The sequence below is a fragment of the Heliangelus exortis genome, chromosome 11, assembly GCF_036169615.1.
Source record: "Heliangelus exortis chromosome 11, bHelExo1.hap1, whole genome shotgun sequence".
NCBI lineage: Eukaryota > Metazoa > Chordata > Aves > Apodiformes > Trochilidae > Heliangelus > Heliangelus exortis.
Window position 1 is genome coordinate 16,778,517 of NC_092432.1, and position 13,735 is coordinate 16,792,251.

General features: G+C 38.0%; 1 protein-coding gene across 4 annotated transcripts in view; it reads left to right on the forward strand.

Annotated features, from left to right (window-relative positions):
- Positions 1 to 13,735, forward strand: part of TRPM1 (transient receptor potential cation channel subfamily M member 1) — a 121,535-nt gene that overhangs the window by 84,065 nt on the left and 23,735 nt on the right. For all 4 annotated transcript variants that reach the window (XM_071754944.1, XM_071754947.1, XM_071754948.1 and 1 more), the window contains 8 exons: positions 475 to 688; positions 1,935 to 2,059; positions 2,747 to 2,918; positions 5,336 to 5,510; positions 7,606 to 7,729; positions 9,793 to 9,865; positions 10,792 to 10,892; positions 12,720 to 12,893. In XM_071754944.1, coding sequence (XP_071611045.1) covers positions 475 to 688; positions 1,935 to 2,059; positions 2,747 to 2,918; positions 5,336 to 5,510; positions 7,606 to 7,729; positions 9,793 to 9,865; positions 10,792 to 10,892; positions 12,720 to 12,893 — 1,158 coding nt within the window. The remainder of the gene's footprint in view (positions 1 to 474; positions 689 to 1,934; positions 2,060 to 2,746; positions 2,919 to 5,335; positions 5,511 to 7,605; positions 7,730 to 9,792; positions 9,866 to 10,791; positions 10,893 to 12,719; positions 12,894 to 13,735) is intronic.

Consider the following 13,735-nt stretch of genomic DNA (forward strand, 5'->3'; position numbering starts at 1 on the left):
CACAAGGATGCCTCTGCTTTGGAGGCAGAAATATTCACATCACCAGTGAATGGGATAAAATGTAACATAAACCTCCTATTTCTTATGAAGGTGGTTGCTTCTCTTTGGCAGTCAAACCAGGGCTTTAGGAATGGTGCAAAGCACCTTTCAGTCATTTTAAGTAGGTGGATTCCAGTAATGCAGATTTGTAAATAAGCACTTAGGATCGCTTAACTGCAAGTCTCTTTCCTTGTGAAGAGAGGAAAGCGGTGCTTTTAAAATTCATGAAGCAAATGGTAATTTCTCAGTAGCAAAGTGGAAGGTTTCAACATTGTTCTTCTTACCATAAGCAGCAGAGAAAGTTAGTAATGTGTTGCTTAAAAATTGTAGAACTCTTGCTTCAAGGTGGAAGGCTTAATATAATCATTCTTTGCTCAGTCAACAGAAAACTTAGAGAGCAGAAAGAGTGATAACATTACATGTTGCACTTTGCAGTATATCCGTGTGTCATATGACACTAAACCAGATTCTCTGCTGCATCTCATGGTGAAAGACTGGCAACTGGAACTGCCCAAACTTTTAATCTCTGTCCATGGAGGCCTCCAGAATTTTGAAATGCAACCTAAATTAAAACAAGTATTTGGAAAAGGTTTGATAAAGGCTGCCATGACCACAGGAGCTTGGATTTTCACTGGAGGTGTTAGTACAGGTAAGCTGTTACCAGCATTTTTAGTTTACTTAAGAATTCACTGATGTTCATTCATTAATCTTTCCCACAGGCAGAAGATTTCAGTTTACATGAATGAGTCATTAGCCACTAGACCAAAAAAAGAGCATTGTAATAATTTACTCTTCTGCCAAGCCCATAAGATTTTTCTGGGTCAATATAAATTTGCATGACTCAGTGTGTCCCCTGAAAAAAATTCTCAGCCTTGGTTTCAGAACGGAGTGATCTGCCACTAGTTATAATACATTTTTTTCAGTGGTTGATTATCCTTGTAGGTAGGAAATCTGCTCAGAATTTGCCTACCCTCGGCTTGCTACTCTTTTTTGTTTGGTTTGGTTTTGGGTTTTTTTGTACAGAGATCTTTCTGTTACTAAAGGTGTATTTTCTGCATGTCTTTTCATACACAGCACTTTTATCAAACAGGGCAGGCTGAATTCTATAAAATTCTTACAACTAAGCATGTTTTCCAGTCATTATCACACCTCTGCTTTGAACTCTATTTTTATAACAGTCTTCTTGAATATTTGAGGCAGTGCATGATGAAGCTTTTCATCCCTGAAGTAAAACATCCTTTCTACTTCCATTTGACAGTTCCCTGTTGATGCAGCCAAGGGCTGAGTTATCCTTTAGGCTGTGAGATCTCTCTGAGAGTTAGTGATGAATTGATAATCCACCTTAAATGCCATGTCCCTGAGTCATGTGCTCCATGGGGTCACTCACTACCACACATGCTCATGGCTCTGTCTTGTAATTATATGAGGTATTCTTAAATGAATTACTTTAAATTAGTAATCTTGAAATGCAATTGTGAATTAAGGTGCAAATGTCTCTACCTGAAGATGTAGCAATCTCCTGTTTACATTTTCCTCTGACCGTCTGGAACCATACTAGTTTTATGTTTCTGTGTGTCCTTTTTGACTGTAACCAAAACATCAGTTGTACAGCAATTTCACATGATTCCACTAGGAGGATTTTGGTACTGTGGCAGGTCAAGAAACTGTTACCTAGTCTTTCAAAGGCTGCATGGAATACATGCAAAAAGACAAAAGGATTTACACTCAGCTGTTACAAAATAAAACCATGGATTTGTCTCCATTGCATGTTCTATTATAGAGATACCAGCTTAGCAGTGTAAGCAATCCAGAAAAGCAGGTAGCTCTGTGAGACAGAAGAAGAAAATTCTATTGTTTAGTGATCTGTCAAAAGTGACAAGAAATTGTATCTGTAGGTGTCATTCGTCATGTGGGAGATGCCTTGAAAGATCATTCTTCCAAATCCAGAGGACGGATATGTGCCATAGGCATCGCTCCGTGGGGCATTGTAGAAAACAAGGAAGATCTGATGGGAAAAGATGTAAGTCTTTAAGGAAACTGCTGTGTAAGTAGTAATGGCAGCTGTGTAAAAAAATGCCCTGCTAATCTTTTTGGAGTATAAATATTTTCACCGTTTCTAAAGCATGCCTAAGAGCTGAAATTGAAGAAAAGCTGTCGTTTAAATGTATTTGTCAGGCTGTCATGTATGACTTCAAAGTAAATAGGGAGCTAGTGAGGTTTCCATTGCCTTCAATAGTAGAGATGTCTCTGTGGTTACAGTTTTAGGGCCTAACTTCAGTATGGAGTGCTGAGACTTCTACAGGTCATGTACAGGCTGTTATGTGTACAAGAGTGGCAGTTATTGTAGGTAGGCACTCTGCAATGGCATATTAATTAATAGGAACTTAAAATGAGAATGTATTTTCTAATGCAGTAAGAGGATTATGAAACCAGTGTGTGATCAAGGAGACTGCCATAATGATCTTAGGGTAACATGCAGGAGAATGCACAGATTTGACTGTCAACTTCCAAGGAAAACACTGCTGTGAAGAATTCCAGTTTTGAACGTAAAAGCAAGCTCAGTTTCTAATCCCTCTCTAATTTTTTGTTAAAAAGGTCTGGTGAACTGATTGCCTCACAAGGCATGTGTTTCTGCTGGGCAGTGTGGGGTATTTTCACATTTAGTTCCTAGTTCTAATCCAGGTTCATCTTCACTTTTGACACACAGGTAACACGGGTTTACCAAACCATGTCGAACCCTCTAAGTAAGCTCTCTGTGCTCAACAGTTCCCATACCCACTTCATTCTGGCAGACAATGGCACACTGGGTAAATATGGAGCTGAAGTAAAGTTAAGACGCCAGTTGGAAAAACACATTTCCCTCCAGAAAATTAACACACGTAAGTACAGTGGAACACACTGCAAATATAACACCTTAAAGGAAGGGAGGGAAGAAGTGGCTTGCAGTACTTCAAGGTATTAAAATTAACTCTTCTTCCAGCTCTTTTTAGCAGGAATTTGACTGTGTGACTAAACTAGAGCATATGCTGTCTGATAAGTGGTGAAAGAGCCCACATCTAACAGCACGGAAAATCCAGAAAAGTAAGGTTTGCATAAAAGGAGGGAGAAAAGTTGACAAATAATAGTAGAAGCTTCAAAGCAGTAATAATTAAAGGAAAAGGAGTTTTAAAGTATTAGTGTGCTTGTAGCCAGAGTTCCTGAACATCAGTAAATACACAGAACTGGGTGATTTTTTTAACAGTTCCTGTCTACAGGAATCCTGTGCAGCTCAATGGTTTCTGATGCCAGAATTTCATACCAACTTTTCATTTTCTCTTTACATTAATTTGTTTCATTTTAGATATCAAACTCAAAATTCTTTGACCTTCCAGATAAACTCTGCTGGATTTTGATTTTTAGTGAAGCCATTGTTATGATAATTTCGCATTGTTGCTTTCATATTTACAGTTCTAAAACTTCTGTCAGGTATCACAACATCTATAAAACAAGTTTCTAGAATTATTTTAAAGTGTGTTTTTTCACTAGCATTTTTGTAAGAAAACATGTTTTTCATAATTTAATAAATAAAAAATTTAGCAACTGTGGTTTTCCATCAGCATAAAAAAAAAAAAAAAGGCTACAGGAATAATCTAATTGAAAACAGCCCCTAAAATTTAATACTATTTGAATCCACAGTTCGGTTAAGAGCTCTCAGAGAATAGACATTTTTACCAGTTCTACCATGTTACAGATGCTGTAGTAACTTGTGTAGGCCTGTGTAAATATGCAAAAGCAAACATTCAGAATGGCTATTGCATTGAACTCTACAAAAGTTTCTAATAGGTTTTAAGTGTTCTTATGGGTAGAGCACAAAAATGTAGTGGTGTGCCAGGTAAAGCTGAAAGGCATAGTTAGAGGTGAGTCACAAGATAACTAAACATTTTGGAAAGTCTTGTAAATACTGCTTTTTGCCTCTGGTAAGGTTCAGAAACTGAACTCACCAAAATTATGCCCCTCATCTTTGAGTGTGGAGACAGTGTCATGAATTTAACACCCACAGACACTAAAAGCAGCTAACCTTGGCTTTCCTTGTCTTCTGCAGAAGGGCTGGGAGAGTTGTAATGTTAAAAGAGAACACTGTCTTAGAAGATAAGGAAGTCAGGGCCCAGGGACAAGATGACCTTTATAATTTCCTTTAATATCCCTGGGGCTGGGGTTTTTGGTTCTTATTTAGGTATTGTTTGGTGATTTTTGTCATGAGACAGGTAAAGTGGGCAATACACAAAGGCACTGAGAGTTCTGTGAAGGGCTGCAGTATACTCACTAGTAATTTGCAGGGAGTTTTGTTTCTTTTTAATCACTTCTAGCACAGGCACCTCTTCTGGAAATCTCAGCAGGAATCACTAAGGATTTCATGGACACACAGGCCGGCCCATGCTCCTCCTTATCAGAGCTGGGGTATCCTGACAGGAGGATGTCAGGAAGCTTCTGCTGTTATTGTGCATGGTGTTCCCGTTCTTCAGACAGAAATGCAGGTTGAAAATACAAACTGTTTTACATGTTCTCAGCTATAAAAAAAGTGCATCTTCTTTTTAAGGAGGTGGTCATTTCACAGATTAAGAACTGAATTCAAGCGCTTATAAAAGTAGGATTAGTCAGCCTTCAGGTAATGTTTTATCCTTCATTTCCCCAACTATCTTGTGACCAAGGCAACAGAGACCATGTGACCTGTGGGCTTCCCTTTGTCATCCTATGCCTGGAGATCACAGTGAGGCAGGGACAGCAAAGGGATGCTCAGCTGTCGTCTCTTCCATCGGCCAGCCATTTCAGCCTCATGATACAGACACTGATTTCATATTTTTTAATCTTAGAAGAAAGCATAGGTATATGTCACCTCACTGAAGACTTAATGTAGGTAACCAATGAAGGGTTAAAGCATCCAAGACCCTAGCTGGGAGCCATCCAAGAAACAGTGAAGCTAATGAAGTAATAGGAGAATCACATTAACTGTTTTATCTGTACATGGTTTCTGTTTAAAGAGATTACAAACTCTTCACCAACACTGAGTGAATATGAGTATGGAGCTCATGCAAAAGCAAGGGCAGAGACCCATCTAATTATTTTCCTTTTGGGGCTATGAAATGGCAAATAGATATTTTCCCAGTGTTGGCCATGAAATGGCCATCATTTTTCCTAACTGCTGTGGTTTGAAGTGATGCTGTAACACAGAAATTACATTCACTTGTAAGATCTCAACCTCTTAAACTAAGTTTCAATTACACTTCTTTTTTTGTTTCTGTCCTTCTTTGTTTTGCAGGACTGGGACAAGGGGTACCTGTAGTTGGGCTCATAGTAGAAGGGGGGCCCAATGTGATCTCCATTGTCTTGGAGTGTCTACGAGAAGAACCCCCTCTGCCTGTTGTAATATGTGATGGCAGTGGACGAGCATCGGATATTCTGTCATTTGCACACAAGTATTCAGAAGAAGGAGGGTGAGATTTTGCCATCCCCATGAAAGCTGTCTTGCTCAGGAGGACTATGTAGGACTTTGCTTTCATTAAAACCTCATAAAAACCAAAACAAAACACAACACCTCTGGGACAAAATGCTACTAATATACATGTTCTGGTGTCAGTCAGCTTTTGTTGCCTGTTTGATCTTAGCCTTGGCATTAATGAGTAGAAATTTTTACCACTTGGAATATATTTGGTCCATGGAATTAAGTTTGCTCTTAATGCTGCACACTGTCAGGCAAGCTCCATCAACATTTGCTGCATTATACTTGGGCTGGATTAGGCATGTTTGAAGCAAGGAACAAGAGGTTCCCAGAAATTCCTCTTTTTCTTGGGCCAGGGCTAATTAATGCATCTATTTGCAAAATGTGGACTGCTGGATTCTAGTGTGTTGTGTGAATGAGCTTCATTCTCCAAGAGTGCCAGACTAGCTGAAAAAATACTGGGCTTCCTACCACTCAGTCTTGCATCTATGATTCTTCATCTGTGACACTGCCTGAACAGAGTGGAGGATGTTGTCTGGAGTGTTCTGCTCAATAGCCTTCCTGCTCATTGCCCAAATCAGCCTGTGAAAATCACTCCTAATTTGAAAATTTCTGAAATGTGTTGGGTTTTATGGTTGGTTGTCTGTCTCTTTGGCTGATGGAAAGTATGGTTAATTTAAAGATACAAAGCCTATACTAGAAGCATAAAGATGACCTGCTCCACAGAGTAAAATATCTGTCCTGACAAATAGTTCAAGTGGAAGCAGAGTATAATATTTTTAAAATTTTAAAATAATTCATCTCTCAATTAAGTAAAATACATCCCCCACTGTCATTGTTATTAGCGGGATTTTATTTTTAGTAGCCAGATTGTGGCAAAAACCTGGTATATTTTCTTGATTAAGGTCTAACATACCCATCTTGCACTGAAGAAACAGCTTATTTCCTTGACTGAAGCTGGGGCTTAGCTTGGATTAAATACTAAGCAAACAACTAGTGTTGTCAAGCAGTGCAGATGTTATTTGCTGAACTGGGAGAGCAGCTCTGATGCAGTATTTTTAGTGTTTACACACAGTACACATTTAATCCCATCAACATTATGATTCAGCAACTTTCCTTTCCATTGATCAAGACTCCTTTGCTTAGATCAAACTTTCTTTTATTCTTTCTCATTCATCCTTCCTGTCAGCTCACAGGAGATAACTCATGCTACTAAGAGCTTATCAAGGTCAGCTTGCATGAGATCAGCTCAGCACATGACTTTCTCTCCCAGTGCACATGATGCAGTGTCCGATTTTCCTCTCTAACAATTATGGTGAGATAAATGTGATCATCTGGTGAGGCAGGTCTGTAGTGAGAAACTTCTGTCTAAAAGAATCATTTTCTCACAATGAACTTCAAATTTTACTGCACTTTGCAGGCTCAGCTGTCTCACTGCTTTGAAATCCTGCTGGTAATATTTGCCATCATGTGAAAATGCACACGTATTAGGAAATGAATGCGAACTGAAGGGCTGTTTCATACAGCTTCAAGAGATCTGACCTTTCTAGAATGTTTTTGATCTAGTCTCATCAATCACTGGTTGGTTGGTTTGTTTTGTAGTTGGGTATTATGAGGTTTCAGATACACTAGAAACTTAAATCTTTTGTTAAGAGGCTAACCAAGCTGACGTGTAAGTAGCATGACATATTTTTTGATTTTTAGCTCTATGCAAAGGGCACTGCAACACACAGAGGGAAAAGCAGGGGTCCTGTAAGGTGTACTGCTGAAATCCTGAAGAGTGAACTTCCTAAAAAAAAATTATTTCTATAATATATAAAAAAAGTAAGAGATGCCTGCATTATATTCCAGGGTGAAAGGATAGATCAAGTTCCCTGCCAGTTTTTAAGTCAATGCTGTGGTACTGAGACACGTAACAGCCAGTCATCAACTCCTTGCCTGTACTGAATGCAAAGATGCTGTGTGTTTTCATTTATTTTCAGAATTAACTGATTTCACTGGTTGGTATAAAATTGTTTCTCAGACAGCACGCTTTCTGAATATATATTAATTCTATCAATCTCTTCTATTATCTCTTATTTTTCATTTAGGATAATAAGTGAATCCCTTAGGGACCAGCTTCTAGTTACCATCCAGAAAACATTTAACTACAACAGGAATCAAGCTAATCAGTTGTTCATCATTCTTATGGAGTGCATGAAGAAAAAAGAACTTGTAAGTGTCCTAAAAATAATTCATAAAGAAAATTTCTGTGACTACACAGATCACTTTCAAATACCATTTACTTTTTGGTTGGATTTTTTTTTTCATTTTTTTTTTTTGCAAGAGCTGTCACCACAATGTACAGGCATGCTTCTGGTTCCATCTTTTTCTGTTGTGTGGTTTCATATTTACTTGATATTAATAGTGAGTGAAGGAGAAAAGTAAGATAGATAACACTTGATCACTGCTGTAGAATAGTAGGATACAGAGCTGAACTCAGCACAATAGTACTTTCTCACAAGTTTCATGTCCTTCATACCCTCTGCACAGCTGGCCTTTTTCCAGAGATGATACTGGCCACCAGCTCATACTTCTGCCTTTCCTTTATAATGTAGATCTCAGGTGCCAAGGAAGTACCTACTTACATATCTACACATTTCAAGATAAAAAAAAAAATACTTAAATGCCAACAAGTAGCTTCCCAGTTCCTAGATATTATCTCTGAAGTAATTTCTCCTGATTGTGCTTCCTTTCTTCATTCTCTCCAATGCTTTCCTCTCAAAGGTTAATTACATCTGATGCTGAATTCCCGTTAGTGTGGGAGGGATTTCTGCAAGAATAGAAGGCCCCTTTTCATTTTATCTCTGCTTCTTGATTTTTTACCAGATATTGATTCTACATAGTTCATGGGTTCATAAAAGCTAATTATGCCATTTTGAATTTGGTTTAGCAATGTAATAATAATACTTATTATTATTAGTTATAATAATAAAATTTAAATACCTTTGTAGAACTAAATTCTCTAAGAATTAACTTGGCTGCAAATGGCACTTGGAACTGATATAGCAAATGCTGTATTTTCTAGTAGTGCAGATTTATACTGCAAACAAATAGACAGTCATCCGTGCTTTTTTTCTTACGCATTCAGAAGTATTTCTAGCATCTTACTTAAGGGCTCCAGATGTCAAGTCTTCAGATTGTCTCAGTCCTGTTGATATATTTACATTTGTATAGTGCCAAGATTAGGTCCATACATACTCCTTCATTGGAAGTCAATTTGGTAATAAGCATGACTATGATAAACTGCCTCTAAGAGACACGGCCTTCCTAGAAGAACTGATTGAGAGAAGAGAGCTCATGGCTGCACGAGTCAAACAGCTTTGAATGTAAAATGCACATCAGAGCGGGCCTGATTTACTCAGCAAAATTCAGATACTGTCTGTGCAGCCTAAGCAGGCTTATGGCTTGAATTTGTTCATATTTTTGTCTGCTTTCTTGAAAGGAAAAAAATTTTAATTAACGTTCTTCTCTCTTCTGTATCTTTGCGTTCATGCAAAATCTATTCTAACTGAGAAAACTGCTATTCTCTGTACTTAATGCTAGCATTTGCTGTTATGAGTTGCTTTTGGCAATTTTTTAATTGTTGCCTGCACCCAGTATCAACTTAGTTATAATACTGTATTAGGTTATTCCACTTTAAAATTAATCTTTTAATATCTAGATCAATGGCTAAGCTTTATACAAATTGTTGGTTTTAAAATCAGTGAGTTTTAATGGGCTAAATTAAACAAATGTAACTAGAAATAGTTGCTTTTTTTAGCTTGCTTTTTCTTAGTTGATTCTGCTTTTATGGTTGTCAATATTTAGCATATTCTGCAACTCAAAAATACTTGAATGTTATTGTCAATCAAACTTATGTCATGATAATTATCCCAGGTAACTAGCATTTCAGTTTCCAAACTGGCATTTCCAATAGTGTTAGAAACTGTCAGATAGCAATCTGTTTGGCATGACAGTTTTTCACTGCTTTGGAAAATTCATGGGTTTCATGAAGAATTTCATCAGCTTTTTCATGTTTACCTGTATAGGGATATTTAAGGATAACTATTAAAAGAATTTAATGAAGTGCTTTTTCAGATTTCAAGAAAAATTATTATAACTGTAATTTTTGAAAAATCTCAATTCTTAGAAAATAATAAAGCTTCACCATTCTGTTTTTATTTCTATTTACATCTTTAGTCTCTCTCTGACATGTTTTTTAATTTTGTATGTTTTGTTTTTATTCTGTCCTCTAGATTACTGTGTTCCGTATGGGGTCTGAAGGACAACAGGACATAGAGATGTCTATCTTAACTGCTCTCCTCAAAGGTGGGTTTTGCAAGCAATTAGAAAGGATACACAAATAGATCCTGAGAAGGCAGTCCTATACACTGTCTGAGGTTCACTCTAAATGTTTAATTATTTTTAAAATTCTAACAGATAACTTGAATGTGCTTGGCTTAAAATTCAGATTACTTTGAAGCATACAATCTAGACTGAAAGTTTTGTGTGACTTTCCACACCTGAAAGCCTGGGCTGGGAATTTTGCAACAACTATACTACAACGCATTTTATTGCAGTTCTAGCATATATTAATAAGTTAGAAAAAGAAGTGGAAAGATGAAAAGACTATCTAGATTTTTTTTGAAACCTCTAATTGCATTCTTTAAGCCTTAAGACAAAATTTAGGATTGCCTCCAAATTTATTTGGAGTTTATGGAATCCTAGAATGGTTTGGGTTGGAAGGGACCTTAAGGGTCATCTAATTCCAACTCCTTTTCATGGGCAAGGACACCTCCCACTAGTCCAGGTTGCTTAAAGCAATATCCAACCTGGCCTTGAACACTTCCAGAAAGGGGAAATCTACAATTTATAGTTGATGAAACAACTGTTTTTTATCTGCAGGCATATAGTAGTTGATATGGACTCATTATGAGATCACTGGAGTCCTCAAAGATTAGAATTATTAGGAATTAGAGAGGAAGTACTATGCTTATATCTACCACATCATCCAGAGGAGCTGAGAGGAGGATTCTCTTAGAACATTTAAATGTATATCTTTAGCATAAGAATATAAAGTCGGTGGGGGAGCTTTAAGGAAAAAAGGGAGAGAACCTGGTCAATCCTTTTCAAATTAGGATTATGGAGATAAATGAAAGATGTTATAAATTGATTTCATGGATCCACAGCTTGTGGATTGTCCAATCTTGTTTCATTATGCATTAAATACAGAGCATCTGTGTGTTTCTCTTCAGGTACCAATGCATCTGCTCCAGACCAGCTCAGTTTGGCTTTAGCCTGGAATCGTGTAGACATTGCACGGAGCCAAATTTTTGTCTTTGGACACCACTGGCCAGTAAGACAATATTTTCTTAGTCATATTGTTTGTTAACAATGTAAAATAAGTGATGGAATATTCACAACCTTTGATTTTGTTGGCAGGAGAAACAGTACTGAATTCTGGTTTATGTCAAACTGATATAGGATGTCTCATTATTTAAGGATTAGCAACTTAAAGCAAGGTAATAGCAAGTGTAGCAAGGCAAGAAGAGGGAGTTGCTCTTTACCTAAGAGAGCAACTTGAATGTATTGAGCTCTGTCCAGGGGCAGATGAGGAGCAAGTTGAGTTTTTGGGTTAGAATTAAAGGGCAGGCTAATGTGGGGAATATTGTGGTGAGTGTCTATTACAGACCACCCGAGCAGAAGGAGGAAGTCGACGAGGCCTTCTACAAACAGCCGGTAGCGGCCTCAGATTTTAACTACCCAGATATTTGCTGGAAGGCCTAGTCAACCATTCACAGTCAACATCCACATTCCAGTTTCCTCCAGTGCATTGATGGTAACTCCTTCATGCAATTAGTGAAGGATCCAACTAGGACTGAAGAATCGCTGGATCTTGTCCTAACCAACAAGGAGGCCTGAAGCAGTAAAGGCTGAGGGCAATCTTGGGTGTAGTGACCACAAGATGGTGGACTTCAGGATCTTACATGGTAGAAAGAGGATTCCAAGTAGAATCAGAACCCTGAACTTCAAGAAGGCCAGCTTTGTCCTCTTTAAACAATTGCTGGGGGAAATCCTAGGGGACAGGGTACTGGACGCGTTCCTGTACTGGACGTATTCCTGTGTGACCTGCTGTAGGTGACCCTGCTTTGGCAGGGGGACTTGGACTTGATGATCTTTTGAGGTTCCTTCCAACCCCTAACTTTCTATGATTCTATGATTTGTGTTTAAATTTCTTTATACTGCCATTTGTGAATATTTATCAATCATTTAAACTCTGTGAAAGAAAGTGATTTCATGACAAGCAGAAAAATAACCTTGTGTATGATTCACTTAATGTGGGATTTGAAAGCAAAAACAGCCTGTGGCCTTGCATACAGTGGGACAACAGCAGTCCTGGTGACCTCTCCAATGAACTTGTGTGATGCACTAGCATTGCCTACACTTCTGGCTGGCTGTGCAATAGGCAAATGCTAGTAGCTGGCAAGGTCCCCAGCTACCTATTAAAATATGTGGCCAGGAAATTCATGGAGCTTCTTAGAAGACAATGTGTTGCTTACTTCATTAACAGCTATGAAAATCTCTTTTTTAATTAATGGAGCAAAATTCTGGTGGCCAAATCAAAGTATTGCAGATAACAGGCCTCTGGCAGGCAGAGCTGTGCCATGAACTAAGAAGCAAATCTTCAGTAAAGTTGGAGGTCCTGAAATTGGATTTTCTATTTCAAAGTCTTGGAGTTTGATGCTACAGTAGTTGATGTCAGTAATGAAACTTTATTAATTATTAAATATTATGACTATAAAACCTTTTTTTGGACAGAACATTCCAATCTCCATATTAATGTGGTTAGAGTCAGAAAGCCCACCTAGCAGCTGAAGCCAGTTACTGGTTTAGCCTATTTCATACTCTGAATTTATTTTGCAAGGGAAATCCTCCACAGTCTACCTACCTACTTCATGACTTTGACTTTCAGTATTATTGACTATATTAGATATAACAGCTTTTATGAAAGTGTAAAACCATATCTATGAAAAAAGGTCTTTATGCTTAAAGAAATTATGATTTTTAGTTAACTGCATATGAGAAGTGGTGACTGGGGAGCATCTTCAGGAGTGTATTCAATGACATCATCACTATACAATCAATTAAATTGCTAATGCTTTAAATGCATTATTAAATACAGCCTATAGGAAGCCTTACAGCTCCTGATGGTACAGCTCCTGAGAAGGAAAAGAAATCTCCAGCACCTCAGACTAAAGGAGCCAGAGGGAAAGGAAAAGGGAAGAAAAAGGGAGGAAAAGTGAAAGAAGAGCCAGAAGAAGAAACAGACCCAAGAAAGCTTGAACTCCTGAACTGGGTGAGATGAAAGTACTTATATTAAAACTGTTGAAGAATATTTTTTTTTTTCATCCTGGGGGGACAAAGAGAGAAGGAAAATACACATTTTCATTCTAAAGGATGCTCATTTGTACATTCTTACAAGATCAAGAGTAGATTCTGCAGGAATGCTGTTCAGTCTTTGAGCCAGGAATCGCTCTCATCCCAAATGCACCACAAGCAGCCATACCACAGAAGTACAGGTCAGTGCTTATCTGCTGGATTTTCTCTCCTGCACTTGTCAGAAGGAAATCAGAACACCAGTGAACATTATTCATCGTTCTGTATACAGTCCAGTGAAGGCAGTTTAAACATCTCAGTTTCTTAGTGCTACATTTTCCAGCTGCAGTAGGTTAGGTTGTTCCCCTGTCTGGATTTGAAGGTCATGTGTCAAAGAGAGAGCTGCTCAAGGGGTTATTCCCTCTTCTACTCATTCTAACCCCTCAGACCATATTAAAAGAAGATCCATTAGGCTTCCTGACCAACATTTTCTCAAGGCAAAGCTGTTGGTGAAGGAAGAGGAAATGCTTCTTCCCAAATTGAGTCTTTTGGCATTTTATGTTGCCTTTTCTCTGTGAGGCAGCAGTTTGAGTGAACGATACGTGAGTTACCAGGTAAAATTCTGACAACTTCTCTTCTTAAACATATACAGTATGTTTTTCTTAAGTATTAACTTGCCCCTGTCATGGTGAGCAAGTGAATCTTTTACACGTGTCAATCATGGTATGCCTGGTTAAGTTAAAAATAGTAAACCAAATGTTTGCAAGCTATGGTTGTATTGCTAAGGGTTTAACTGTTCTCACTCTTGCCCAAGACCTCATC